At 48.0% G+C, this 25,385-nt stretch overlaps 2 protein-coding genes across 8 annotated transcripts; one reads left to right on the plus strand and one right to left on the minus strand.

The window, feature by feature from the left end:
- LOC120762994 (uncharacterized) lies at window positions 1-8,594 on the minus strand. Its single transcript, XM_040085966.1, has 3 exons — window positions 8,486-8,594; window positions 1,252-2,651; window positions 1-78 (listed from the first exon to the last, which is right to left on the minus strand). The coding sequence occupies exons 2-3, from the start codon at window positions 2,458-2,460 to the stop codon at window positions 1-3; spliced, it is 1,287 nt and encodes a 428-aa protein (XP_039941900.1). The 5' UTR covers window positions 2,461-2,651; window positions 8,486-8,594.
- A 461-nt stretch (window positions 8,595-9,055) lies between these two features.
- NIPAL3 (NIPA like domain containing 3) lies at window positions 9,056-23,139 on the plus strand. Of its 7 annotated transcripts, XR_005704015.2 has the most exons (13): window positions 10,217-10,449; window positions 11,324-11,692; window positions 13,255-13,323; window positions 13,411-13,582; window positions 13,686-13,745; window positions 14,317-14,462; window positions 15,097-15,193; window positions 16,192-16,327; window positions 16,913-17,001; window positions 17,716-17,779; window positions 18,716-18,810; window positions 19,266-19,983; window positions 20,537-23,139. XR_005704015.2 is itself a non-coding variant. In XM_040086063.2 (12 exons), exons 2-12 carry the CDS (start codon window positions 11,594-11,596, stop codon window positions 19,463-19,465), a joined length of 1,227 nt encoding a protein of 408 aa, XP_039941997.1. In that variant the 5' UTR covers window positions 9,056-9,386; window positions 11,324-11,593; the 3' UTR covers window positions 19,466-23,139. The 7 variants fall into 7 exon arrangements, 6 of the variants coding, with proteins under 6 accessions (XP_039941997.1, XP_058279539.1, XP_039942000.1 ...); XM_040086063.2 differs by lacking the exon at window positions 10,217-10,449 and adding an exon at window positions 9,056-9,386 and having other exon boundaries at window positions 19,266-23,139; XM_058423556.1 differs by lacking the exon at window positions 10,217-10,449 and adding an exon at window positions 9,790-9,809 and having other exon boundaries at window positions 19,266-23,139.
- Window positions 23,140-25,385: the final 2,246 nt, after the last annotated feature.

The raw sequence follows: 25,385 nt of genomic DNA on the forward strand, positions 1-25,385 counted from the left end.
CTATATCATGTTTCCGTTTTGGGGCCCAAAGAATGCGTAGATAATCAGTACCAGGTGGGCATGACGGTGACCCGAGCCCTAAAGGAGGAATTTAGAGGTCCACTGGGGCCAGAGAGAAGATTGATCTGCTGGGGGACTTGAAACTAATATGTGACAGACTGGTGCTTTTAAAGAAGAGTTCTCTGTTAATATCGTGTGCTCTTGCCAGGCACCCTTGCTTTATTTTCTCTGTCTCAGTCCCCCCTTTTCTAGAAAATCAGTAAATTCTTTTACTTAGCAATACTGACGCTTTTTCCTTTCCCAGTCCACCTGCGCTGCCTGCCCATCTCGATACGTATCCCTCATTGCATTACCATAGGCTGCTGCTAGGGAAGTCAGTGCCGCTATCCGTTTTAACATTCTCCAATTCCAAACAAGCATTGCACTTGATAGCACCAGGCTTATGCCTACTAATGTCAGTATGACAATGATGGGGTGGCAAAGTGTGTTCAAAATCCCAGTTGCAGTCGGCGACCATCCAAAGAGTGCATCCCACCAGTGGTGATTTGTATCTTGGTTTACTCTTTGTAATACTTTGCTTATCTCTTTTACATCATGATAGACAGTAACCAGAGTCTTTTGCCCCTTTTCTTGAATCTCTTTCAGGATTTCTGTCAGGTCTTGGTGGTTCATTAGTTGTCTTACTAATGTAAGGTTCATTCCAATGGGTGCTGGTGATAACTGATGGTACATTGTGTAATTGGATCTTATCAACTGGTGGGATGTAACCGGTGCTAAATATGAAAAATCACACCCTACAATCCTAACAAAATTACAAATACAAAAATTGGAATAGTTCCTAGTAGTCAAGGTTACATTGTTATCATCTATTTCTACAGAAACACATGCAGTTCTTAAACATACACAGCCTAGGCCAATATATACAAGCATAGTCTTTTGACTAGTATCTGGATGAATCTCAAAGTGGCAAATGTTTTGCTCAGTGTCTAGGCATATATCTTGTGCATCGATCATGTTAGTCTCACAGATGAACCCCTGTTGTTCCCGGGTAACACACGATTCCAAATTCACAGTTTGCCACTTTTCATTCATTATCCGGGCCCATGCTCTATGTTCTGAGGGGTAGAGCACTGTTTTTTCATGATTTAATCCTAATGCAATAATAGGGTGGATATTATAAATTGTGGCATTGCGTATAGTCAGTACAAAAGTAGTAGCTATTTCGGTGGTAGGGTCATAGGTAAAATTTACCAGAGTCCACCAAGACTGAAGTTTTCTTTCTAGGTTGCTTGCATTGTCCCAGACAATCTTCCGAATTTCAATTGGAAAAGTACCTTCATTTCCCTCTCTTACTACTAGAGCAACAATTGATTGTATCCATAATTGTGCCTGTATGCAGCTGAGGGCTAACGACACATTGTTTTGGGCTATATTTAGTGCGTTTATTATTAGCTTATGGTCCTGGTCCTCAGCTTCTTTCCACTTTGGTAGTATTTTGGAAATTTCCCATTGGCTAGTTCCTAGTGCTAATAAAGAGGATTGCAGGGGTTGTCTTAGTTTTACCAAATCATTTGTGGCAGTGGCTAATTTGTTCATTAATATTTCTGAATCGATTCCATTTAAGACCCCCAATCCTGTTCCTAATATTCCAGTTAAATCTCTTCTCATTCTGCCTCTGAAGTGTACTTGCTTTTGTAACCATGTTGTCCAGCCCTCGGATGATGTTCTTAGAAAAGAGGAACAGGCTGGCTGAATCTCAGAAATGTTTGTTTGCATTAGTACTTCAATACGCTTAAGAGACCACTCTGGATTAAATAACAGTTGTTGTTGCCCCGTATTCCTTATTACATATGGGCCAATTTCATAAATTTTGTGTTCAATTTTAGGTGGTGTGGTCTGAGCTTGGGTTACAGTTGATTTGGTTGTTGCAATAGGTGTAGTTGTTATTTTAAATTTAAATGTGAGCCCTTTGTTACCACGACCCCAAAGGCAGATCACATTCACCGTCTGTACTAACGTAAAATTATACCAACAGTCCGATTTACTTAGACGATCACAAATTTCCCGGTGATAATCTGCAGGAGAAGTCGAGACACTAATTTGAATTGCCTTTTCATAGTTAGTCCCGTTAATCATTCGGCATCCTACTCTGACTACCTCCCCTATAGTCCCTTGAAGGGTCCACAGCTTTTGTTTCTGCCATTCTCGCCTTTCATATATCTGGTTTTCATGCATAACCACGGTTGATAGGTTTAAATCCTTTATGTCGGAATAATTTCCCATGGATCCAGTATACTGAATGAAAGCCTGGGACCAAGGCCATTCAGCATTTTTCTGGTTAGAGACGCTTTCCAATTCTTGGGTTACACTTATAACTACAGGCAAAACAAACAAAACAATTCTACTGATTGGATTCCTGTATGCTAAATTATGGAATATTCTCAACCACAATGTATTCATTATGCCCGAGTAAGTTTTAATTTCAGTTCATTGTCACCCGGGGTTACTTTCCAAGGAGTTTCTGGAGCCTTCTTCACTCGAGAATGGTGAATCCAGGCGCTCTGTTCCTTGATTTTAACTGCAGTGAAGGTGGTGAGAAGCACCTGGAACGGTCCTTCCCACTGTGGCTCCAAAGTTTTTTCTGCAAGAGACTTAACATACACATAATCTCCAGGCTGTATGTCATGCACTGGCCCATCCAGCCCTCTGCTCCGAGTTCCAGCCACATGTTTCTCAATTGCTTTGAGCTGTTTGCTCAAGGCTATCATATAGGCAGTCAGCCTCTCCTCCCCTACTTGGGTGGACAATCCCTTTTGCACACCATATGGTCTTCCGTAAAGCATTTCAAAGGGACTTAATTTTTCTTTAGCTCTAGGCTTGGTTCGGATCCGCAGCAATGCCAGTGGGAGAGATTGTGGCCAGGGTAAATTAGCTTCTTGTCCCAGCCTAACAATTTGCTGTTTTATTAAATGGTTCATTTTTTCCACTTGGCCACTTGATTGGGGGCGATAAGGGGTATGGAGCTCCCAGTCTATGCCCAGGTGACGACTGATTTGTTGTACTATTTTTGAAATAAAGTGTGGCCCCCTATCTGAAGATATTGTGGCTGGAACTCCAAAGCGTGGTATTACCTCTTGTAGTAATACTTTGGTTACCTCCCGGGCTTTGGCAGTTCTGGTGGGAAAAGCCTCTGGCCACCCTGAAAATGTATCTGTTAAAACCAGCAAGTATCGATACCCCCCTTTTCTTGGGAGTTCTGAAAAGTCAATTTGCCACTGTTGTCCAGGCCCGTGGCCTTTTCCAATTTGACCTAGTTTTGGTTTGGGAGTATTTTTGGGTTTGGTCTGGAGGCAAATATCACACTGCCGGGTTACCTGAATGACAGTAGAATATAAATTCCTGGCAGTAATCTTTTCAATTAGATAGTTATACAGGGCTTCTATTCCCCAGTGTGTTTTCTGGTGTTCCTCCCTTACTAGAGACCATAACAAATGAGAAGGGATGACTATTATCCCACCTGCAGTAATAGCCCATCCCTCTTGGTTATACTTTCCTCCTTGATCCTGAATTAATTTTCTATCTTTTCTGGTATATACTGGCTTACCTTCCAGGGAGACCTGTCCATCAGGAATTAAGGCTCCCTCGATCGTTATCTCACCTTTTGCTGCTTCTTTTGCCTCTCTGTCCGCCAGCTCGTTTCCTTCCTCCAATTCAGAGCTCACCTTCTGGTGTGCCTTGATGTGCATAATTGCTACCTGCTCAGGTAGCTGGACTGCTTCCAGTAGCCGCAATATTTCCTGAGAATGCTTGATGTTTTTCCCTTGTGAGTTTAACAGTCCCCTTTCTTTCCAAATGGCTCCGTGTGCGTGTACAACCCCAAATGCATATCTTGAGTCTGTATAAATGTTTACTTTCCTTCCTTTCGCGATCTCTAGAGCACGGGTTAGAGCGATTATCTCAGCCTTTTGTGCAGAGGTATCTGTTGGTAAGGGTCCAGATTCTATTACCTTTCTGCAGGTGGTAACTGCATACCCAGCATGTCGCTTTCCACTGATGACGTAGCTGCTCCCATCAGTGAACCAGGTTTCTGCATCATCCAAAGGGGTGTCCTTCAGATCCGGGCGGCTGGAGTAGGAGGCTTCGATGGTCTCCAGGCAGTCGTGGTGTACTGGCTCCCCTTGATTCCCACTGAGGAAAGAAGCTGGGTTGATAATGTTAGTTACAACTATCTCTACATCGTCTTGTTCTACCATGATGGCTTGATATTTCAGGAACCTTTGTGGGGAAAGCCAGTGCCCGCCCTTTACTTCCAAGACTGCAGACACTGTGTGAGACACAAATACGGTCATTTTCTGGCCCAGAGTGAATTTGCGTGCCTCTTGAATATTCAGCACCACGGCTGCAACAGCTCTGAGGCATCCCGGCCATCCCTTGGCTGTTGTGTCTAGTTGCTTGGAAAAGTAAGCAACTGCTCTCCGGTATGGACCCAGGTCCTGGGCCAGTATCCCCAGGGCGATTCCCTGCTTTTCATGGGAGAACAGGAAAAACGGTTTACTTACATTCGGGAGTCCAAGAGCCGGGGCTGACATTAGAGCATTCTTCAGCTGATGAAAGGCTTGCGTGGCCTCTTTTGTCCACTGGAGGTTTCTGTTCCCATTTGTAATGAGTGCATACAGAGGTTTCACGAGCAACCCATAGCTGTGTATCCAGAGCCTACACCATCCCGTCATTCCTAAGAATGTCCGCAGTTCCTTTACCGTTTGAGGCCTCGGGGTTTGGCATATCGCTTCTTTGCGATCTTGCCCTAGGGTCCGCTGTCCCGCACTGATTTCATAACCCAGGTAGATTACCTTTTGCTTCACAACCTGGGCCTTTTTCTTTGATACCCTGTACCCCTGTAGTCCCAGGAAATTTAGAAGACTTACTGTCCAGGCTACACATGCCTCTTTCGTTCGGGTAGCTATGAGGATGTCGTCCACGTACTGCAGTAACTTTCCCTCTTCCGGGGGAGCCTCCCAGGATTCCAAATCTTTGGCAAGTTGCTCCCCAAACAGAGTGGGAGAGTTCTTGAAACCTTGAGGTAGAACTGACCATGTGAGCTGGGATTTGCGCCCGCTTTTGGGGTTTTCCCATTCAAATGCAAAAATTTTCTGGCTGTCCTCATGGATAGGGAGGCAAAAGAAGGCATCTTTCAAGTCTAAAACAGTAAACCAAGTTAGCTCAGGTGTCAGGCATGTTAACAGAGTGTATGGATTTGCTACCACAGGATAGAGGTCCTCAGTTATTTTGTTAACAGCCCTTAAATCCTGTACTATCCGGTATGATCCATCATGTTTCCGGACTGGCAAAATGGGAGTGTTGAACTCAGACTGGCACTCCTTTAACAGCCCTAATTGCAAAAAGTTTTCAATTACGGGACTAATTCCTTCCCTATCTTCCTTTTTCAGGGGGTACTGTTTAATTCTAACGGGTTGTTTCCCTTCCTTAAGTTTGATTACTATAGGAAGTGCATTTTTCGCTCTCCCTGGTACATTGGAGGCCCATACTCCAGGAAACACTTGATTCATTATTTCTTCGCTAATTTCCCCCTCTGTCTGAACAGTTGTCAACATTAAACTTAATGCCTCTATATATTGTTCATCATTTACCTCCAGAGTGACCTCCCCATTTTTAAATTTAATGGCTACTTGTAATTGTTCTAGCAAGTCTCTCCCCAAAAGGTGTCTCGGGGAGCTGGGCAGATATAGGAATTTATGAATGCCCCATTGCTTTCCAAGCTTATACTTTAATGGTTTACAAAAATATGCTTTTTCAGGTTGGCCAGTTGCTCCTATCACTGTAACATAATTCTTCCCCACAGGTGCCAAAGTCTTATTTAAGGCTGAATATGTTGCTCCTGTGTCAACCAGGAATTCTACTTCTTTCCCTTTTTCCCCCAGTTCTAATTTTATAACCAGTGGATCTTCTGGGGTGAGATCTACCGGTCCTCTTCAGTCTTCTTCCACATATGCAGTCACCTTTCCTTTCTCTCGGTTTCCCTTGTCCCGAAAGCCACCCCGCCTTTGTTCTGGGCATTGATTTTTCCAGTGACCATATTTCTTACAGATCGCACACTGGTCTCTGCCCAGCCGGGACGGGCCTTGCCTAGGTGGTCTCTGCCCACATTTTCCCTTCTCTCTCTCACTTACAACAGCTACAAGCTTCCTCATTCCTTGTTTATATCCTTCTTCCCGGTTACTAAAGACTCTCCACGCCTCATCTAACAAAGTCTCTAAGTTCCTCCCATCTGTTCCTCGAAGCTTTTGAAGTTTACGCCTTATGTCACCTGTAGACTGCCCTAGGAATAGATTAACTAGCTGCTGTATCCCTACTTCAGACCCAGGGTCCAGCGATGTGTGACGACGCATAGCATCTCTTAATTTCTCAAGGAATTCAGATGGCGACTCAGAGGGCCCCTGTTTGATTGCATATAAGGCTGACCAATTTATCGTTTTGGGAATGGCTCTTTCCATCCCTTTTGCGATCCACTCCTGATAGCTTTCCAATTTTTTCAATTCTGCTGTTCTGTTTGGATCCCACTGTGGGTTTTGGAGTGGGAAATAATCTTTCACATCCAGCTGTTGGGTTTTATAATAATCCTCTGCCAGATCCCCTGCCGTTTTTATGATTAATTGTTTTTCTGTCTCAGTCAGTGCATCCAATAATAATTGCATATCGCTCCAATCTGGATTGTGTTGTTTTATTATATATCGCAGACGTTTGGCTGTGTTAACTGGATCACTGCGATAGTTTTTAGCAATCTTTTCCCATGCTTCCAAATCAATTGTGGAGAAGGGAACTTTAACTAATACCACTCCTCCCTCTGATCCCACTGCCTCACGCAGAGGTGCCTGTAATATGTGTGTCTGTTGTCTAGTCCGGTGTGCAATCGGCAAAGTGTCTGCACCCTCTGAGTCTGCATCCTCCTCCTCATCCCTTTCTTGTCTTATGTGGCGAGGCTTAAGCAAATCATCTACCAGGTCTTGTTCCTGGGCCACAGTTTGGTAAACCTTGTCTGATTTTGTACATCTTTGCCCTATGCTACATGCTGAACAACACCGTTTAAGCCCTCTTCTCTTAGTCTTATTCTCTTTCTCCAGGGCTAACACCAGAGGGTCAGATGGAGCCCTGATCCCACAATCCCTCTGCCACTCGGGGTGATTTCGGAGAGAGAAAAACATATCGGCATATGACACCTCCGTCCACTTGCCTTCTCTCCTGAGAAATAGCATGAGTTGCAATAGCGTGTTATAATCCAAAGTTCCGCTAGGTGGCCACCTCGCTCCCTCATCCAATTTATAGAGTGGCCACCAATCTCTGCAAAATCTAATAAGATCTCTCTTGTTCTCAGTTCCCCCACGGCCAGCAATATTTTTCCAATGTGCAATAATACAACCTAGCGGACTCGCTTTGGGGATCTCTTTGCTTTGTTCAATACCCATTATCTCCTCCTCCTTATTCCGTCCCGTTTTCGCCCAAACTTTTCCTCGCACAATTTCAGAGTCACTTCCCAATTATCTTCCCACACACAGCCCCAATTTGCAGGCACACAATGTGATTTTGTATATACAACTTTCAGAGTTTTAGGTTCAACATTAACCTGATTAAGATAATATTTCAGTTTACACGGGGGGCATATGCCCTACTGGTTATTAGAGTAACAATACCAACGTTTTTCACAATCTCTACACTGTAATAATATCCATGCCAGATGCCAATGTCCTGATTCTCTGACAGCTTTAAGTCTCCCACAAGAACAGGCTATCCCATTCACCTCCCCTGGAATACTTAGGGTCTGTACTCCAGGTTATTCCCAGTCCAAGGCCACCAATCTCCCTGCAGAAGTTCTGTATATTCTTCCTAGATAGACCCGTTTATCCCCTCTTCCTAGCCAATAATTCACTGGGTCAATCAATTCCCAAGGATCAAGCTCAAACCACTGCTGAGGAGAGACTCCATCAATTTTGTCTGTCCACGGTTGGAACAAATGTTAACCACTTCACACTCAAACATAACGCCCCTCGTTCACACTCGGGTTTGCCCCACACTGACTTCAGTCGCTTCGCCTTTCTCCGGCCGCCTCAGTCGCCCGAGGTCGGAAACGCGGATAGAGCTCCACAATCGCTCCGCACCTCTGGTGCGTCTCACTCACTCACTCACTCACTGATCATGCTCAATGACTCAACGTGTCCGGACTTAGCATTCACACAAAATAGCAGCAAAACAAGGGTTCACTCGACTCACCCCCAGAGTCGCTAGCGGGCTGCTCTATCAGCTCAGTGAGACCCCTTCTCATCGGCCGCTCTATCGGCCGGGGATCGATCCCTCCCCCTCTGTGTCCGGCTTCTCCCTGGCCGGCTGCTTGCAAGCCCACCGGGACCGTGCTGCGCGTCAGACGTCTCTGCACGACTTATCAGCTGCCCCTTCCCTGATATTTAATTCATACCTTTATCCGCAAGGCCAGCAGGTCGTTGTCTGTCCCCGCGGTGAGCGAGCCGAGGTCCGGGGTCCCTCCCGGGAAGGTCCTGGGGGCGCGCCAGGGAATCCGCTCCTCGGCCGCTCCCACAGCCGGACAGAGATTCTCCTGCCTGGCTCGCCAAAATGATGTGCGGAGAGAAGACTCTATAACTCACAGAGTGGTTATGAGAGTAGGTATGAATTTATTCAGCGCTGAGGTGCATGGGGATAACTCCTCAAAGACATGCACACCTGGGAGCTTTGTTTCTCCCTTTTTATCTCTACAAACTAGGGTTACATGATACGCCTAATACATATTTATTTCCTAACCCCGCCTGTCCCCGCTTCGTATTAAAATTAGTTCCACGCCTATTTGAGGCTGCGCACTGCTCCTTATTGATCACTTCGGTGGTCGTCGGGGGTCTTTGGGGATGAAGCACATAGTCATCCTCTGAGTTGAACTTTTCAACTTGTCTCCTTGCGCATGCTCTGTTGTTCCTTTGGCCATCTCCTATATCATGTTTCCGTTTTGGGGCCCAAAGAATGCGTAGATAATCAGTACCAGGTGGGCATGACGGTGACCCGAGCCCTAAAGGAGGAATTTAGAGGTCCACTGGGGCCAGAGAGAAGATTGATCTGCTGGGGGACTTGAAACTAATATGTGACAGACTGGTGCTTTTAAAGAAGAGTTCTCTGTTAATATCGTGTGCTCTTGCCAGGCACCCTTGCTTTATTTTCTCTGTCTCACGTGGAACATCTCTAACCCACTGTGGCTATAAATAGTTCCAGATATCCCTTGATTTGCTCCAGTAACAAACCCTGGCTGTGCTTTGAGTGAAAAACTTTGACGTGGTTGAGGTTTTCACCCTTCAGCCCTGCACTCAACTGAGGTAAGTGCTGTTTATTTTCGGGACATAGCACCGAGTGGTGCTGTTCTGCTTGAGGTACCTCGTGCTCCACAGCATCCCTGGAAAGCTGGGATGGCAGGGATCCGCTCACAGCCCACACCTCCGGTGTCACCACTCAGGGCAGAGCCGCGATTTTGTTTCTAAGTTCAGTCCCAGCTCCGAACGTGCAGCAGGGCCGAGGCTCCAGAGCTGCCCCAGGTCAGCCATGGCTTTCGCTGTGTCCTTTGAGAGAACTCACGGCGATGGCTCGGGGCGAGAGGAGCCCAGGTGAGGGATGAGGTAACGCCGCAGGTAACGCCTCAGGTGAGGCCCTGGAGGGCGCCACCGGAAGTCGCCTCAGGCGAGGCGGCGCGCTGGGAATGGCGGGAACCGGGGAGAAGCGGGGAGACCCCCGACCCCGCCCAGGTGAGGTGTGCGGCCTGTACCGCCCGTACCTGCCGCTCCCTGCCCGTTCCTGCCGGTGCATCCCCGACCCTCGGCGGCACCGGGAACGCGGACACCCGGTTGCCGAGACAACAGCCGCCTCAGCTCTCCTCCAATAACCGTGCCTGTTACTTTGAGAATTGCGGCAGGCGCCCAATCACAGACGAGTTCTCTGCGCCACACCGGCCGGTTTAAGGTGGCTCCCTCGCGCCAGCTAGAGCCGCGCGCACCGGGGAGGGCGGGAGGGACGGGGCCCACCGGGGCAAAGCGAGGTGCCTCCGGGAAAAAGCGCGGGGCCGCGGCGCTCCCTGCCGCTCTGAGCCGGGGGAGCGCCCCGGAGCTCCGGGCTGGGCCCGCCCCAACCGAGCGGCGGAACGCGGCTTCTTCCGCCCGGCCCCTCAGAGCCCTGCGCCCATAGGCTGGGCCCGACCCCGTCTCCCGTGACAGCCAATCCTCGGCCCCACCTTCGGGCCGGCTTTGATTGACAGCGCTGGACACCAATTGGATGCGCCGGGCAGGAAGCGGCGGCGGCGCTCGACCGGGACCCGGAGCTGGAGGCCGGGGCCGCGCTGGGGTCAGCGGCGGGGCCGGTGAGCGGCGGGGCCGGACAGGTGCCGGACAGGTGAGCGGCGGGGCTGCTCTCGAGGGGCAGGGGACGGGCAGGTGCGGGGCCGGCGCGCCGCAGGTTTGTTGCGAACACCCCGTGTCCCGGCCCGGGGGTGTCCGGGCGCGCATCGCTCACGATGGGAGCGGGATTTGCTGCCCCGTCCCCTCGCACATGGCTCGGTTTGCCCTTTCACGGCCGCTGTGCCCGCGCTGGGGCTGCCCGGCAGTTTCGGGTGCCCGAGGCGTGGGACGGGTTCCGCTGCCGCAGGCGGTGCCCGGGACTCGGGCCGGGGCTGCTCGGGCTGCGCCATCCCGGGCGGGCCGAGCGAGCCCTGCGGGGCTCTCCCCCTGCCCTGATCCCCTTCAGCCAGGGCAGCGCTGCTGCTGCTGCCTGAGCGCTCTGGCGGGGAGCTGTCCGGACTCCTCCAGGGAGTTTGGCTGGAGGAATTGGGGCTCCGAGGAATGCAGGCTGCCGGCAGGGATTCCCCGGCGCTGACCTCTGCTTGCAGACACAGCAGCGCTGTCATGCCCCGCACGTGGGGACCGGCTGACTCACGGAGCGCTGCTCCCGAAACAACTGGAGCTTCAGGGAGGAGGGAAATGAAAAGCAGAGCTTGGAGGACTTGGGAGGCTTTGTGATGCTGTTAAATGCCAGCTGAGTGTGTCACCGCTGGGGCCCAGCCAGTTCGCAAGAGGTTGTAAAGCAAAGTCTCTGTGAGTTTCTGCCCAGGGCTTTCTAAGAAGACATTTAAAATCTGCTTTTCCTGTTTTATGTGCAGCTGTGAGTTTGATTCCGGGGGCGTTTCCGTGGCCTATCCTTCACTGCAGGTTTTGCACCACTGATTTATTTGATCTAATTATTTGGTTTTATTTCTTTTTTCTCCTCTTAGATTCATCCTGAGGGAACATAACCCTGCTGCTTCACTGACCGGCTGGAAAGAGTGGCTCATGCAGCCCCCTTCGTGCCTGTGGTGCCCACCCTGAGGCAGGGCAGGGCAAGGGAAGCAGCAGGACTCGTTTGTGCTCCCCCGAGCTCGCCCAAGGGAACAGGATGGATGGCAGGGAGCGATACCATAAGCTGGTTCCAGTAGCGTCCTAGTTTCTTCTTTAAAGAGAAGCTCCAGTATCAAGGAGGCTGAAAAGCCAAAAAAAACCCCAAAATGGAAGGAGGAAACAGCCCCAGTCTGCAGCTTCAGCAGCTCCCGTTGGCCACAGCAGCGGTTTCTGTGCAGCCACACACAGACTCCTTCTCCTACAAGGTCAGCTTCTCGCCCCATTGGGGAATTTCCATCCCCAGAAGGCCCTGATTATTGGAATGAGCTCCTAATGATGCTGCTTTGGGGTTATTTTCTGCAGAAAGGGCTCCCTCTTTGTGTTCAGCCATTCCTGGCATATCACATCCTGTGCATGGTGAGAGAAGGGGAGAAATTCTGTGTCAGCAGAGCAGAGGAGCTGAGGAAGGTGTGGAGGTGTTTGGGTGCAGTGATTCTGACAGGTGCCTTTTCAGCCTGAGCCATGCAGCAGTAACAGAGCAGAGGTTCTGGTTTGCTCTGTGTTTTCAGGTGTTGAGCATTGAGGCTGCAGCTGGGTGGGACATGGGGCTGGAATTCCTCCTTGTTCTCCAGTTGGAAACAGACAAATTCCCTCTCAATCCCTGATTCTGAAGGTGCTCAGAAAATCTCAGCCAAAAGGACTTTTTTTTTTCATTTGAGGTCACAGTCCTGGGCCCTTGTAGAAGCTGGCCTGAGGCTGTCACAGCCCAGAGAACTCTGCAGTGTGGTCACACAGTGACATCCTCCTCCTGCCACCTTCCCTGCCTGTCCTGGGAACCTCTCTCGGGTGGCTCTGAGTGAAGCTCTTTGGGTGAATCTTATTTTTGTGCATTATGATAAAAGAAGCTTTTGTTCTGCTGCTAAGAATTTGAAGTCTGGAAGTTCTTCTGTGTATGAGAAAATTAAGATTTGTCCATTTATTCATATTCACATCTGAATGTGAGCTGGGTTATCCCAAATCAATCCAAGTAGGGACTGGGCTGAAGGAACGGTGCTAATGACATTTAATGAGATTTAGGCAGTTTTGGGAGCATACAAATCTTTGGTGGCCTCAGGCTCTTCTCTTCAGTCCTCCTCTGCATCTCCTTTGTGACTCAGCCTGCTTTACATCCTTTCTTTATTTCAAATTCCATCTTTAGAGCGTGAGAATTGTTGCTGAGCTGCAAATGCCAGTGTGGAAGAGGTTGGGAACTGGCTGGGAGCTGTTAGAAGTCTCCTGTGACTTTGGGAATAACTGGTTTATACAAAAAGCAGATTGAAATCTGTGATATTTGGGCTGCCTCATCATATGGGCTGAATTAATGACTGAACCAGCCACTGTCACAAGTGGAGAAGAGCAAAGTAATTGGGAAGCAGAGATTCCTGATCCATTCTCTGTCAAATTCCAGGGCAATAAAATCCTCATAAATGAGTTTTTCAAAGGGCAGAGTGAGTGATGGTGTGGGGATTTTCTAGCCTTATCTTCCTCCTCTCTGAAAAACTGCAAATTGATTGAAGTCTCTTGGAGAAAGTGGCTGTTGAGTCTTACCTTGCAGCTGAGTTCACAGTCTGGAGCACAGCCACAGCCCCAATGGGTAGGAAGGGAGGAAGATAAACAGGTTTTATTGATGTGTGGGTGTTGGACCAGATGACCTTTAAAGGTCCCTTCCAAGCCAGGCTATTCCATGATTCAGGAATGCTTTTTAAAGTCTGCTTTCCTCCAGAGTGTGCAAACCCCTCAGAGTTCCTTGGTTGAGTTTAATAATTGTGTGTTCCCTTTGTTTTTGCAGGAGAACTTGATTGGGGCACTTCTGGCTATTTTTGGGCACCTTGTCAGCAGCATTGCCCTCAACCTCCAGGTGGGTGTCCCGAAGCAAACACTCATCCTGCATCGAAGTAAGCAATCCCTCATGACAAAGCTGCTTGGTTTCTGTCTTCTTGCCTAGAAATACAGCCACATCAGGCTGGCAGGCTCCAAAGACCCCCGGGCCTACTTCAGAACCAAGACCTGGTGGAGTGGATTGTTGCTGCTGGTCCTGGGAGAACTGGGAGTGTTTTCCTCCTACGCCTTTGCTCCTCTCTCCCTGATTGTGCCCCTCAGTGCGGTCTCTGTTGTGGGTAAGGAGGAAACAGCCTGGGAGTGTCCAGTGGGAGATTCCTGACTCCACAATTCACTGTTTCTCTCTCCCTTTCTTTCTTTCTTTTTTTTTTTTTTTTATAGCTAGTGCAATCATAGGAATTATATTTATTAAAGAAAAATGGAAGCCCAAGGAATTTTTGAGTAAGTTCCACAGTTATTTTTCCTCTGTGTTTACAATTCATCACACACAGCACAGTCCCTCAGGAATTATAATTACAGGGATGGCAAGGTCTCATTAGCACCTCCTGGATGAAATGTGTCATCTCATGCACTGTTTATTACAAATGGATGGCTTTTTTCCCAGCTTGTGCCAAATCCCCTGAACCTCACAGAATTTAGAAACAGGCTGAAGCTGCAGCCCTGATACTGCAACAGCACAGGCACAAGGGAATGAGCTGAATTCCATAAACATGGAGATGTTTGCAGAAGTGGGAAGAGGGCTGTGGGCAGTGCCAGGCAGGATCAGACCCAGAGCTGGATCTTGTAGCTTTATTTATTTAGCAGATGCCACCGGGTACCAACTGTGTCTCAGCTCCACGCCCCCACTGCCCCAGTGGCTGCAATATTTTGGAGGTGGGGCAGGGAGGGCACCAGGAGTTGCCCAGAGGAACATCCACCATGTCACTGATGGTCTGGTGGGATGAGCTGATGAATTCCATGTGTCCCACTCCATCCTTAACGCTGTCCTCTCCTGTTCCTGTGCCTGCCCAAGGGCGCTACGTGCTGTCCTTTGTAGGCTGTGGCCTGGCAGTCGTTGGCACTTACCTGCTGGTGACATTTGGACCCAACAGCCACGAGAAGATGACAGCAGAGAACATCACCAGGCATTTAGTGAGCTGGCCATTCCTGCTCTACATGGTGAGGGGCTGTGGAGGGTGGGCTGCTTTTCTGCTGGGGGGAGTTTCATTTCCAGCATTCTTTTTCCTTCTGGTTGCTGCCAGTGTTCCTTGTGTTTGCTCATGAACCTGGGACAACTTTTCCAGGTGTCAGGCTCATGCACGGCTCCTTTTGTTTCTCTGAATTCTGTAGGATTAAATGTCTCTGACTGAAAATTTACTGGTGCCTGAATCTGGGGTTTTTCCACACTGACTTTCTCTGGGCCCACAAATCAATTCTTGAAAATCCCATGAAATTTGTGTTTTAATGTTTTAATGAAGATGATCTTGGCCATTGCCCCAGGGATCACTCGTGGAAGCTCACTGCAGAAAGCAGACAGACCTCTCCTGTGAATATTCAGTCAGGACTGTTTGATCAGCTGCTTTACCATAAATCCAACACCAAAAGTGCCTCGTGTTTCCTGCTCTGCGAGAAGCTGCTGAATATCTCCTCTAACTGGAACCTAAGATGATGCTGAATTTGGTGTATAATTGTGTGGGATCCCCATTGCCTTTTGATTTGCCCTATTTGAATGTTTGATTCTAATGCTCAGAACCTCATTTACTGCCACCCCCATGAGTTCTACATCTCTAATATTCTCATTTCTCTCTTGTAGCTTGTGGAGATCATTGTTTTCTGTCTGCTCCTGTACTTTTACAAGGAGAGAAATGCAAACTACATTGTCATTATTCTCCTGCTGGTGGCTTTGCTGGGTAAGTTGATATGGACTCGTAAGATCTTTCAACAGTAAATTGAGGCATGCAGGGGATTATACTGATTTAATTAATGCCATGAAATGCACTAATTTCCTCCAGAAATGTTCCTAAAGCTGATGTTTAGGATCTTTGCAGAAGACCTTTGAACAATTAAGGCTTATTCCCCATCAGACAAATAATCTGCCTAGCACAGAAGGTGCAGGTTATTTATTAGCGTTCTTACTTTAACCTGGGCACGCAGAGGGTGGCGTTCAGTGCATAAGGAGAGCTGAGCCAGTGGCTGAAAGAGAGGATTTGGCCTACAAGAATTGTCTTAGCTCTGTTCAGATTTGCTGTGTGGTTAAAGAAATGAGGAATCCTCTGCCCCCCCAGCTTGTCCCTGTGAAACTGAGTCCCTGATGATTCTGATGCCACACTGTGGGATTCTGTAGTGACTTTGGATTTAATAATTTTTTAAAATAGAAACTGTAATCGATTAATTAAAAAGATGAGTAATAGCAAGTCTGCCATGCTGAAATCTGTGTCACAGCCCTCAATTTTTGCTGTTTATGCACATTCAGTTCCTGCAGTGTCTCTTCTTTTTGGTTTTTTGAGCTGGTTGGGGCTGGATTTCAATGGTGCCTCAGAGGCTCCGTGAATTACCGAGAAACTGCCCTAAATTCTGAATGGCCCAACTTTGAAGAAAGGAAAGCTCTTCTTGATTCTTGTTTTGGAGACTTCCTTGGCTTTATTAACCAAACCAAATGGAAAATTGTGTCCTCCCATCATGTAACTGCACAACACCGACAGATCCAGTCAACGCTGCCAGTTCTGTGCACATTGACAGAGAAGGGTTCAGTGATTTACTGGAGCCTGCTGCGGTGGGTTTGTGGGGCATAAAACGGGCAGAGCTGGTGGCAAAGAGGCACTTTGCATCCCTCCTTTGGGCTGGCAGGAGGAGGGGCAGGTCTGGGGGCTGTTGGGGCTGTTTTCAGCGCGGTGTGGTGTCCCCGCAGGCTCCATGACCGTGGTGACAGTGAAGGCCGTGGCTGGGATGATCCTGGTGTCCATCCAGGGAACCCTGCAGCTGGACTCCCCCATCTTCTACATTATGTTGGTGTGCATGATTGCCACTGCCATCTACCAGGCCACGTAAGGACTCTTCTCTTTGTCTGGAACTGTGTGGGCTGTGGGTCGGGAGCTGTTTGTTACCGTGCCAAAAATGCCTCTTAAAATTTAGAATTATCCATTCTTTCCTGTGCTCTGTCCCAGGAGCCTGGGTGGTCTCTGCTTTTCCACAAAGTGGCACTGCCAGGTGATTTTAATGCCACCATTCAAGTATTTGCCAAACAGTTCTAGGACTGAAATGGTGGCCAATCAAATGCAGTGTCTGTGCACTGGATAAAATCAAAGTGCAGGATCAGTGTTGTTGATAGTGTGTCTATTTTTAGGGTTTCTTTCCCTTTGTACTTGCAATAACATAAAAAGCTGGTAGCAGCAGGGAAAAAAGGCTTCTCAAAATATGAGGGACACTCTGGCCCTGAGGCTGGGGCAGTAATTTCAGTGCAGCCACAAACCTTCCTATTCTGTCCTCTTTATTCATTCCAAGGCTTGCTGCTGCTGCTGTCCAGTGAGAAAAAGAATGAATTTCCTTAAATTTATGCCTCGCTTTTGAAAGGTGTTTCCAAAAAAAGGATGCTTCCCAATCAGCCCCTGTTGCCTGTGATTGTGTTGCAGGTTTTTAGCTCAAGCCTCCCAGCTCTATGACTCAGCTCAGATCTCCAGCATTGGCTACATCCTATCCACCACAGCAGCAATCTCAGCAGGTAACTGCACAAACCTTTCTAAAAAAAGGGCAAAAGATTTTGGAAAATAATCCTTCTGAAGAATACTCAGCAATATGATGGCTTCTAATTTTTTGTCATCTCTCATCTTCACTGGCTTTGTTTGTTTTGTTGGTTTTTTTTGGTTTTTTTTCTTTCTAAAAATGTGAATTATCCCATTAGACTGTGTTAAAATTTTCTGTTCAGTGCTGTCATTTTGTTTAAAGTGCAGGGAATTTATGTTTGAGACTGCTCCTCATTCAATGTGTTCTTAGGTGTGCAGGTAGAATGTTTCCTTGTTATTTATTTTTTACTTTATTTTCTTTACATTAAAAATGTAAAGAGCAGGAGGCAGAACATGTGTCCTGCTGCCACCAAGGATGCTTCTAGAGGTTGGAGCTGTTTGTTGTTGTTTGGGCTCAAGAGTTTGAATCTTTTTGGAGTTAAATCCAGTTTGTTTCATCATTCCAAAATAGTCCCTCTTGTTTATGCTGCACAGGTTCACTTGCATCTCTGTTAGTGACACCAGCAGAACTATTTTGGTAGTGAAACTCGGAAAGGTTTGTCAATAATTTGTGTTAAAATAGAAATCAGGACACTTATTTTAAGATCATTAAATAAACAAAGGTGCTGGCTATAAAAATAGGAATCCTGGCTGATGTGAGTTCTGGCTGAAGGTGGAATTGGGAAGATGTAATGAATTATTTCCTTTTCAAGGAGCGACATTTTACCTGGATTTCATGGGTGAAGATGTTCTCCACATTTGTATGTTTGCACTGGGGTAAGTGCTCCAGGCTTCCTTGACAGAAAACTGTTGCTTCATGTGACTCAAATTTTAAAAACACAAATCTGTTTTAAAAACACCTCTCTGTTGGAGGAACAAACTGTCTTGGAGAAGAGAACAGGCTGAAAGCATTTCAGAGCAGAGAGTGGCCCTTGGAGCTCAGTGTTGTGTTTGGAAAAAACCATGTAACCCTTGGTAATGCACAATTACACAACAATTAATCACTAAATCCTGGGGATCAGCTTGGGTGCTGAGCATATGGCTTGGGTTTCAAGCTGCCTGCTCATGAATCTGGAAGAATTGTAAAATAACCCAAAGAAACCCTCTCTGAGAACCTTATTTCAGATTTTGCACCTTCCCTGAACTGTGTCTGACTTCTGGAGTTTGTAGAGCATGGAGAAGGCACAATGCAGATCTGATCAGTAAAACATTTCCTGTGTAACTCAATGTTTTGGTGTAATTATCTCTCCATAATCAGGGGACATTCTCAAATGACTTTTAGATAAGTACAGGAGAAAAAAAACCCAAACAATTGGGAGATCATTGTTCTGAAGTGCACCTCGCTCTGTAACAATCCAGATCTGTGGTTGTTGGTGTGTTTAACAGGGAGCCTTGGAAAGGTCAGGCTGCTAAATCCTGGAATTCCATCAAAGCAAAACCAAATGTTGCTATGCTTCCTTTCCCCTGCAGTTAGTCAAGGTTAATTAATTAATTAACACAAAAACCTCTCCCTGTGTTTGATGAAGAAAAGGTGAAGTTGTGCTCGTTGCTGGGGGTGTTCCAGTGCTGCCCAGGGGGGCTCAGTTTGGACAGTGCCCTGCAATTCTGACTTGGCAGTGCCTGAACTGCAGGTGTGAACTCCGTGTGGAGCCACGTGGGATATTCCGTGCTCTGCCTCACCAGGGATCTCAGTGATGCCTTCTCCTCCCTCAGGTGCCTCGTAGCATTCCTGGGAGTCTTCCTGATCACGAGGAATAGGAAGAAGCCTGTCCCCTTTGAGCCCTACATCTCGATGGACGCCATGCCAGGTAACCAGGGCTGCATGGCTCTCCTGGGGACCGGGGCTGCACAGGGAGGGCTCAGCTTTGCTCTGCTCAGGACTGGGTGCACCAGGCCGTTGTTATCTGGGAATATGAACGGGTTTGAGCTTGGGCTGGGGACTGGGATTGGTCCAGCAGGAAGAACTGATTTTTGGGGATGGCTCAGAAGTGATGGAGAGAAGCAGAAATCTCCTTTGGGAAGCACAGCTAAGCTCTGGTGAGCTGTGTGAAAGATCTGCAGCACTTGATGGATTAAGTGAGAGCCATCCGTCACTCAGCTGGTTTATTTCTCCATCAGCTGCTCCAGGGCTGGGCACAAACCCATCCTGCCTTTGATTTAACACCCGAGGGGCTGATGACTCTCAGGGGCTCCTCATTTCCTGGCGGAACAGAGAGCAGGACAGACGCGCTCTTGTCCCTAATCTGCGCCTCTGCTCTTGCAGGCATGCAGAACATGCACGACAAAGGGATTGCAGTGCAGCCTGACCTCAAAGCCTCTTTCTCCTACGGCGCCCTGGAGAACAACGACAGCATGCCAGAAATCTACACTCCAGCCACGCTGCCCATCGTGCAGGAGCAGCACGGACCCAGAGGAGTCTCTGCCCCTCCCTACAGGGTGCTGGAGCACAGCAAGAAGGAGTGAGTGACCTTCAAGGACTGATCAGAGTCCTCAGGAGGCTGACCTTTATTTATTTACCTGTTCAAGTAGAAGCAAGCATAAAGCCGACCTTGAGAAGAGTTTCAAGCTGAACTTTCCAGGCTGATTATTAAAATAAACAACTCTTTCTGGTGGGGAGGTTGAAAGCATTTGGCAGGAGGCAGATCCCAGTGCTGCGTGGAATTCTGCTGGCTGGGAGTGTGGAGTGATGGAATGGTGAGTGCAGCACTGTGGAACTGATGAGAGAGGAGATGCTGTGCAAGAGAAGTGACTGTGCAGTTTTCAGCCCTGCTGGGAGTGGTTTTATCTCCAGACAAGTTTTCAGGAGCAGCTCACAGAGAGAGGAGGAGAGGATTTAATCTTTCATTTACAGGACTGTGACAGATTTCCAGGAAGGCTCTAAATCCTGGTGTGACCACAGGGCTCCCCTGACACAGCAATAAATGGAACTGTTCTGGAGCACCGACACTGGAACTCTCTGTGTCTTTAGAGCAGCAGAATGGGTGAGAGTCAACGCTTTATCCCTTCAAACCACGGATTTTGGGCACTTCTGTTCTGGTGTTGAACACAAACACTGAGGATGGGGGTTGTTTTTAGAGCACCACTGGATTATACGGCTTAGAACAAAGATTATTTTCCAGTTTTCTGATTTCATAGCCGGAGCTTCAAGTTGGATTAAATGGTGCAGAGGGAGCACTGTAAAGGATGAGGACAAGGAGAAATGAGAATGAAGAGACAGAATCTGGTGGGGAATTTATGTACTTCTAGACAAAATCTGAATTCTTTGTCATGTTTATTTATTTTCTTTCTGATTGAGGTAGGATTTCCAACTTTAGTGGTCCCAACTATTTAAAGGTGTTGAAGTTCCTTAGTTCAAAAGTTTTAGTTTAGGTGATGTTAAGCTGGGGTCCTCCCCTTTTTTTTCTTTTAAGAAAAGGAAAAACAATATTTGTCTACTACTGTGGATGACCTGAGGAGAGAAGTTGCTCAGCCCAGCACTCACTGAGGCCTGTGAGGATAATGGAGCTTTGTGTACTTTGATATTTATCTTTCCAGCTTCCAGGAGATGGCCAGGAGCTGATACTGAGGGAGAATGGACACAGGGGAAAATGGGGAACTGTCAAGTGAGGAGGACAAAGTACAACCTTCACTGCTTACCCTGGCACTTCAATAGCACTGGCTGCTCTAAAATTTGGGTTCTCTGCTGGGAAACTGAATTTTAAGACCACTCAGTGTGGCTTGGGCTGTCTGCACAGTGGAATCTCCAGGAGCCTGGAACTTTATTTGAAAGGAATAGTGCTCACGTTCTGTGTATTTTAAGTGATTCCCCCAATACCAGGGAGTTTGGGATTGTCTTAGATTTGGAACCGTGTCTTTCTGCATTTATTTATTTTTATTTGTTAAATTGACTCACGGCCAGTTTTTGTTCCCGTTGCCAGGAATTCCCAACAACTCCCAACTTGTACATGATTATTCCAGGTTCTTGTTGTAAATGACAACAGAATTGCTCCTTTGCATTTGTTTGCTTTGCCAGCTCTGCAGACCGATTCAAGCTGGGAGTACTTTGGATTGCTTTGGCATTTTTGTGCAGCTTAGAGAAATTAACCTTCCCCCTGCACGGGGCAGGTGCCCTGGGGCTGTACCCAGGTTTCTTCACCAGCTGGGCACAATTCAGATCTTATCACCGGCATCCCCTGCACTGGAACTTGGGGAACCTCAAGAAATAACAGCTTTCCTTTCACCCTGATACTTCGTTTGTGATGAAGCAAGATAAGGATGTCAATGGGCTCCTGCTGCCAGAGCATTCATCTTGCTGGGGTGCAGTGACACTGATTTACTGCCTTTGGATGTGGTCATCGATTGCTGGTGAATTTACGGGCAGCTTTTGTTCATTAACAATGCAGAACGAAGCAGTGCAGGGAGGCTGAATGGGAAGGGCACGGAACGCTGCCTTCCCTTATCTCTTCACTTTTAATCAACCTGTTCTGACCCCTTGGTTCTGCAGCCACAGAACACGGAGTCTAAAACAAGCTGTGCTACACTACCCACTTGTTCCACGGCAGTATTCTCTGTGGTTAATTAGGTGGTATGAAATAATTCATCAGAAGGGCCTAAATGTTTGGCTGCTGACACCCAGATCGGGACGGTCCTGTGTGTGACACTGCAGCGCTCCCAGTCCTCAGCAGGTGGCTGGAGCACAGAAGTGCCCGGTGTGGGTTTTCCTCCTCAGCACAGGCCCTGACATCCTGAGAGATGGGCAGAGCTGCTCCCTGGCCTGGGTCAGGGGTGGTTCTGCTGTAAACTCCTCAATTCTGACCTTGCTCCCTGCACGGAGCCCTCAGGTGTCTGTCAGCCCTTCTCTGAGTGAAACTGCCCCCAGCCACGAGCTGAGCTTTTGTGTTATTGTGCGGCTTTGGCCCTTTCTTTCCAAATGTTCTAAAGGCAAGTCTTGCCCCAAAGCTTTACATAACCATGTTTTATTTACACAGTCTCTGTGTGCTCAAATAATTCTACTTAATAATGACAGTTCCCTTTACCTGCAGCCACAGGGAAATCTCCCTTTGTTTGCTTCTGGAAACTTCCTGCCAAAGACCTCCACTGGATGTGGTGTGTGTTTCCACAGCACATAAATCACAATATTTTTGATTATTGTGCCACAGCAGCGGAGCCTGAGATGTTCCTTGGGCCGTGGGCCTCAGCTCCATGGCTGATGTAGGGGTAGGACTGAGGGACTGCACCTCACTCCTGTTTGCTGCTGCTGTTCAACACTGGAATCTTAAAATGGAGTTGGTTTTGTTTGATTTTATTTATTTTATGTATTCTCTTCTTTCTTGCTTTTTCTCCCAGTCTTCCAAAAAATGTTATTCTCTGCTCTTCATCCTAAGAAAAGGCATGAGCAGGGCCCAGAGAAACCAAGTATCTTGTTTAAACTTGACTGAAGGACTTATGTGTTCTTTCTGGCTCTTTCAGGAGTGAATTAAACTCCTCACCTCCCTTCTAGTCCAGAGAAACTGAAACAGGAAGGGTTTTGCACCCTCAGACAGAGCTTTTCACAGAATATTTGTTAGTCTGAGGTGACAGTAGCTGTGCCTGGGATTACAGCAGGTATTTACAGCTGGGCAGCACAGAAAGCTTTAAAGGAGAGGAGCCCTGTGCCACAGTCCAGGGTGGAAAATTATTTAAGTGTTGCAGAGCATGCTGTGATCTGTGAATGTCAGGGCTCGTGCAGGACCCTGCACATGGCCCAGCACCCCCAGATTCCAAATGGAAGGGATTTCTCAGCACCAGAGCTGTTCCAGCACTCTGGTGAAGGAGCAGCTCCTTGTGTTCATCCCTTGGCTTTCTTACCCAGTGTGAACTGACATCTGCCTCCACCCTGTGTGGCTTCTCGATGCACCAGAGCACTTAACACATCCTCAGTGTGTATTTTATGTGTAACTTAACTCTGTGGAGCACAGCTGAATGTATAAAATTACCTACCTGCAACGTTCTCCTGTTCACCTTAAAATGTGTAAATAAATCAAGCTTTACACTCTTGCACTATAAAGGACAACTGCTTCATTTTTCACAGGCAATGTTGCATGTCTGTTTAATTCTATTTGTCTTTCTGCTGAGACAAATGAAACCAAACTTTGAATAAAAGATTGTGGTAAAACCTATGGAATTGTGGCTTGCTCCATGCTCCTGGTAGAAGTTTAATTAATCAAATATGTTTTGGGAGAGGTTAAGACAGGACTGAGGTGACTAAAATGTGCATTGAAAGAGCTCTCTGTGTGTTTTTAACAGGGTGCTTGTAAGGGAAATGCAGATTGCTACAGCATTACTAATGCTTCACACTAGCCTCCACACATTTGGGGTCAGCTGCAGGAATTGTGCAATTTACTTTTAAAACTTTGTTTTACAGGGCTTGGAAAATAAATATTTAGCATTTAATATTTTGAAGAGTGTGAAACTGTGATCTGAAGAAGGGAGAGACACAAACCCAAACTCACTGTACTTTTGGTGGCCTGACTAGTGATGTTTTTACTGAAACTGAGCTCTGATAACAGCTGGGAATGCTCTGCTGAGGGAGGTGTCATCCCTCAGCCACAGGTTAGTGTCTGGGATACAGGACTGCAGCAAGAGATACAGGAATGTGGCAATTGAGCTTAATCGACTGCTTGCCAACATAATTAACACTCACCAGATGGGTTTACAGTCCATGGGGAGAAGCAGAGGATAACCCTCAGGATACTTTTAATTAAATGTATCTCTTGGGGTCCCAAACCACAAAGGGAGCAAAGACAAACAACCCCAGGGCAGCCTCGGTGTTAGAGCTGCGCTTCACTGAATCCCCGGATTCCCTAATCCCCAGAATTCCTGATAAATGTGGCAGTACTCTGTTAACATCCACCATTCAGGGGTTAGTGGGTTACATTACAAGTGTTTTAAATGCTGATACAAAGCTGTGCTATTGATGTCAGGAGTGTTTCAGGAGTGCTACAAACGAGGTGTTATTGCAAGAGACAGACTGTTTCAAATGCCACTGAGGTGAACACAAGTGTTGGAGTTTGTGGTTTTGAAGCAGAATCAATTGCTGGCCATGGAAGAAAATGTGGTATTGAATCGATAAAGCAGGAGATTGCAGCAAGGGAGGGCTGACCGGATGGAGAGTAACCTGTTACCACCTGAATTTACACTGCATCTAAATTGCAGAATCCCTTTACCTGGACAGGGGAGACTGATCTTACCTTCCTAAAGTGAGATCTCCTGGGCCATTTTCTCACGAGGGAAAGGTGGACAAATCACCTGGCAGAGACGCCCAGCTCAGCATCTCTCTCTGTCTCTTTCTGAAATTTAAAAGAAAATATTTCAGCCACAGAAATTTCACTGCTTATATCACAAACCCACGCTATCTTCTGTCGTTCCAAGGAAGGACGAAGCTGTTGAACTCAGTATTTGTGTTGGTGAAATTCAATAGTTTTGTGTGGATTTTTTTTTGTGAAAAACCAAAGAAAGGATGTCGGTTTGTGCTTTCTTTAGAGGTAAAAGTGCACAGGCCCTGCTGTATCACCCAGCTCAGATGATGGCTGGCTGACACCATCTCATGGCTGGATTAAGCTGTGATTTACTCCGAGGAGGACACAAACTGTCACTGTTCCCAGCTGGCAGCTATCCGAGCCTGATGGCAGAGCCATCCCGATTAATGCCAGGGGAAGAATCAAAGCATCCCAGACTGGTTTGGGTGGGAAAGGACCTTGAAGTCCCTCCAGTGCCACCCCTGCCATGGCAGGGACACCTCCCGCTGTCCCAGGCTGCTCCCAGCCCCAGTGTCCAACCTGGCCTTGGGCACTGCCAGGGATCCAGGGGCAGCCACAGCTGCTCCGGACAGCTCCTTCCTCCACACCGGCCGCCAACCTCTCGTCCATACGCAGCTCCGAGGGCGATTTGCAGCATTTTTAAAGAAATTCTCATCGCCCTGAGCTCAGCCATGCCCACAGGGACCCTGGACAGCCCCAGCGGGCGGTGGGCTCCCGCCGCCTGTCCAGGACCGGATCATTGCCACACAAACACGGCCCAAAGAGCCCCAAAAGCGCTTTTGATGGGCCTGAAACGCCCCTGGGGAGGCGGCGGCGGGGCCGGGGCCGCGCGGCCCCTCAGGGGCCCGGGACACGCGCAGACCCCCGGCTCCCGCCCGCCTTTCTCCCGCCCCTCGCCCTCCGTCTCCTCCGCCTCTCCTCCCGTCCGTTCCCTCTCTCCATCCGGGTCACCGACCCCCCTCACACGCCCCCTCAGCTCCCGGAGGAGGCGCGGCAGGCGCGCGCGCAGGCGCGTTCCCGCCGCCACCCCGCCCCGGACCCGCGGGCGCTGCGCGCTCCCGCCGCCCCTCACGGACCCCGTCCGCAGGTGAGCCGAGACGCGGCCC

Source organism: Hirundo rustica, chromosome 25, assembly GCF_015227805.2.
Source record: "Hirundo rustica isolate bHirRus1 chromosome 25, bHirRus1.pri.v3, whole genome shotgun sequence".
NCBI lineage: Eukaryota > Metazoa > Chordata > Aves > Passeriformes > Hirundinidae > Hirundo > Hirundo rustica.

Coding starts and splice junctions, on each gene's coding strand:
- LOC120762994 (XM_040085966.1), bottom strand. CDS start 2,460: ATGAATACATTGTGGTTGAGAATATTCCATAATTTAGCATACAGGAAT. Junction 79..1,251: donor TTCAGTCTTGGTGGACTCTG/GTAAATTTTACC, acceptor TTCCTCCTTTAG/GGCTCGGGTCACCGTCATGC.
- NIPAL3 (XM_040086063.2), top strand. CDS start 11,594: ATGGAAGGAGGAAACAGCCCCAGTCTGCAGCTTCAGCAGCTCCCGTTG. Junction 13,324..13,410: donor GCATTGCCCTCAACCTCCAG/GTGGGTGTCCCG, acceptor CTTCTTGCCTAG/AAATACAGCCACATCAGGCT. Junction 16,328..16,912: donor ACTGCCATCTACCAGGCCAC/GTAAGGACTCTT, acceptor ATTGTGTTGCAG/GTTTTTAGCTCAAGCCTCCC.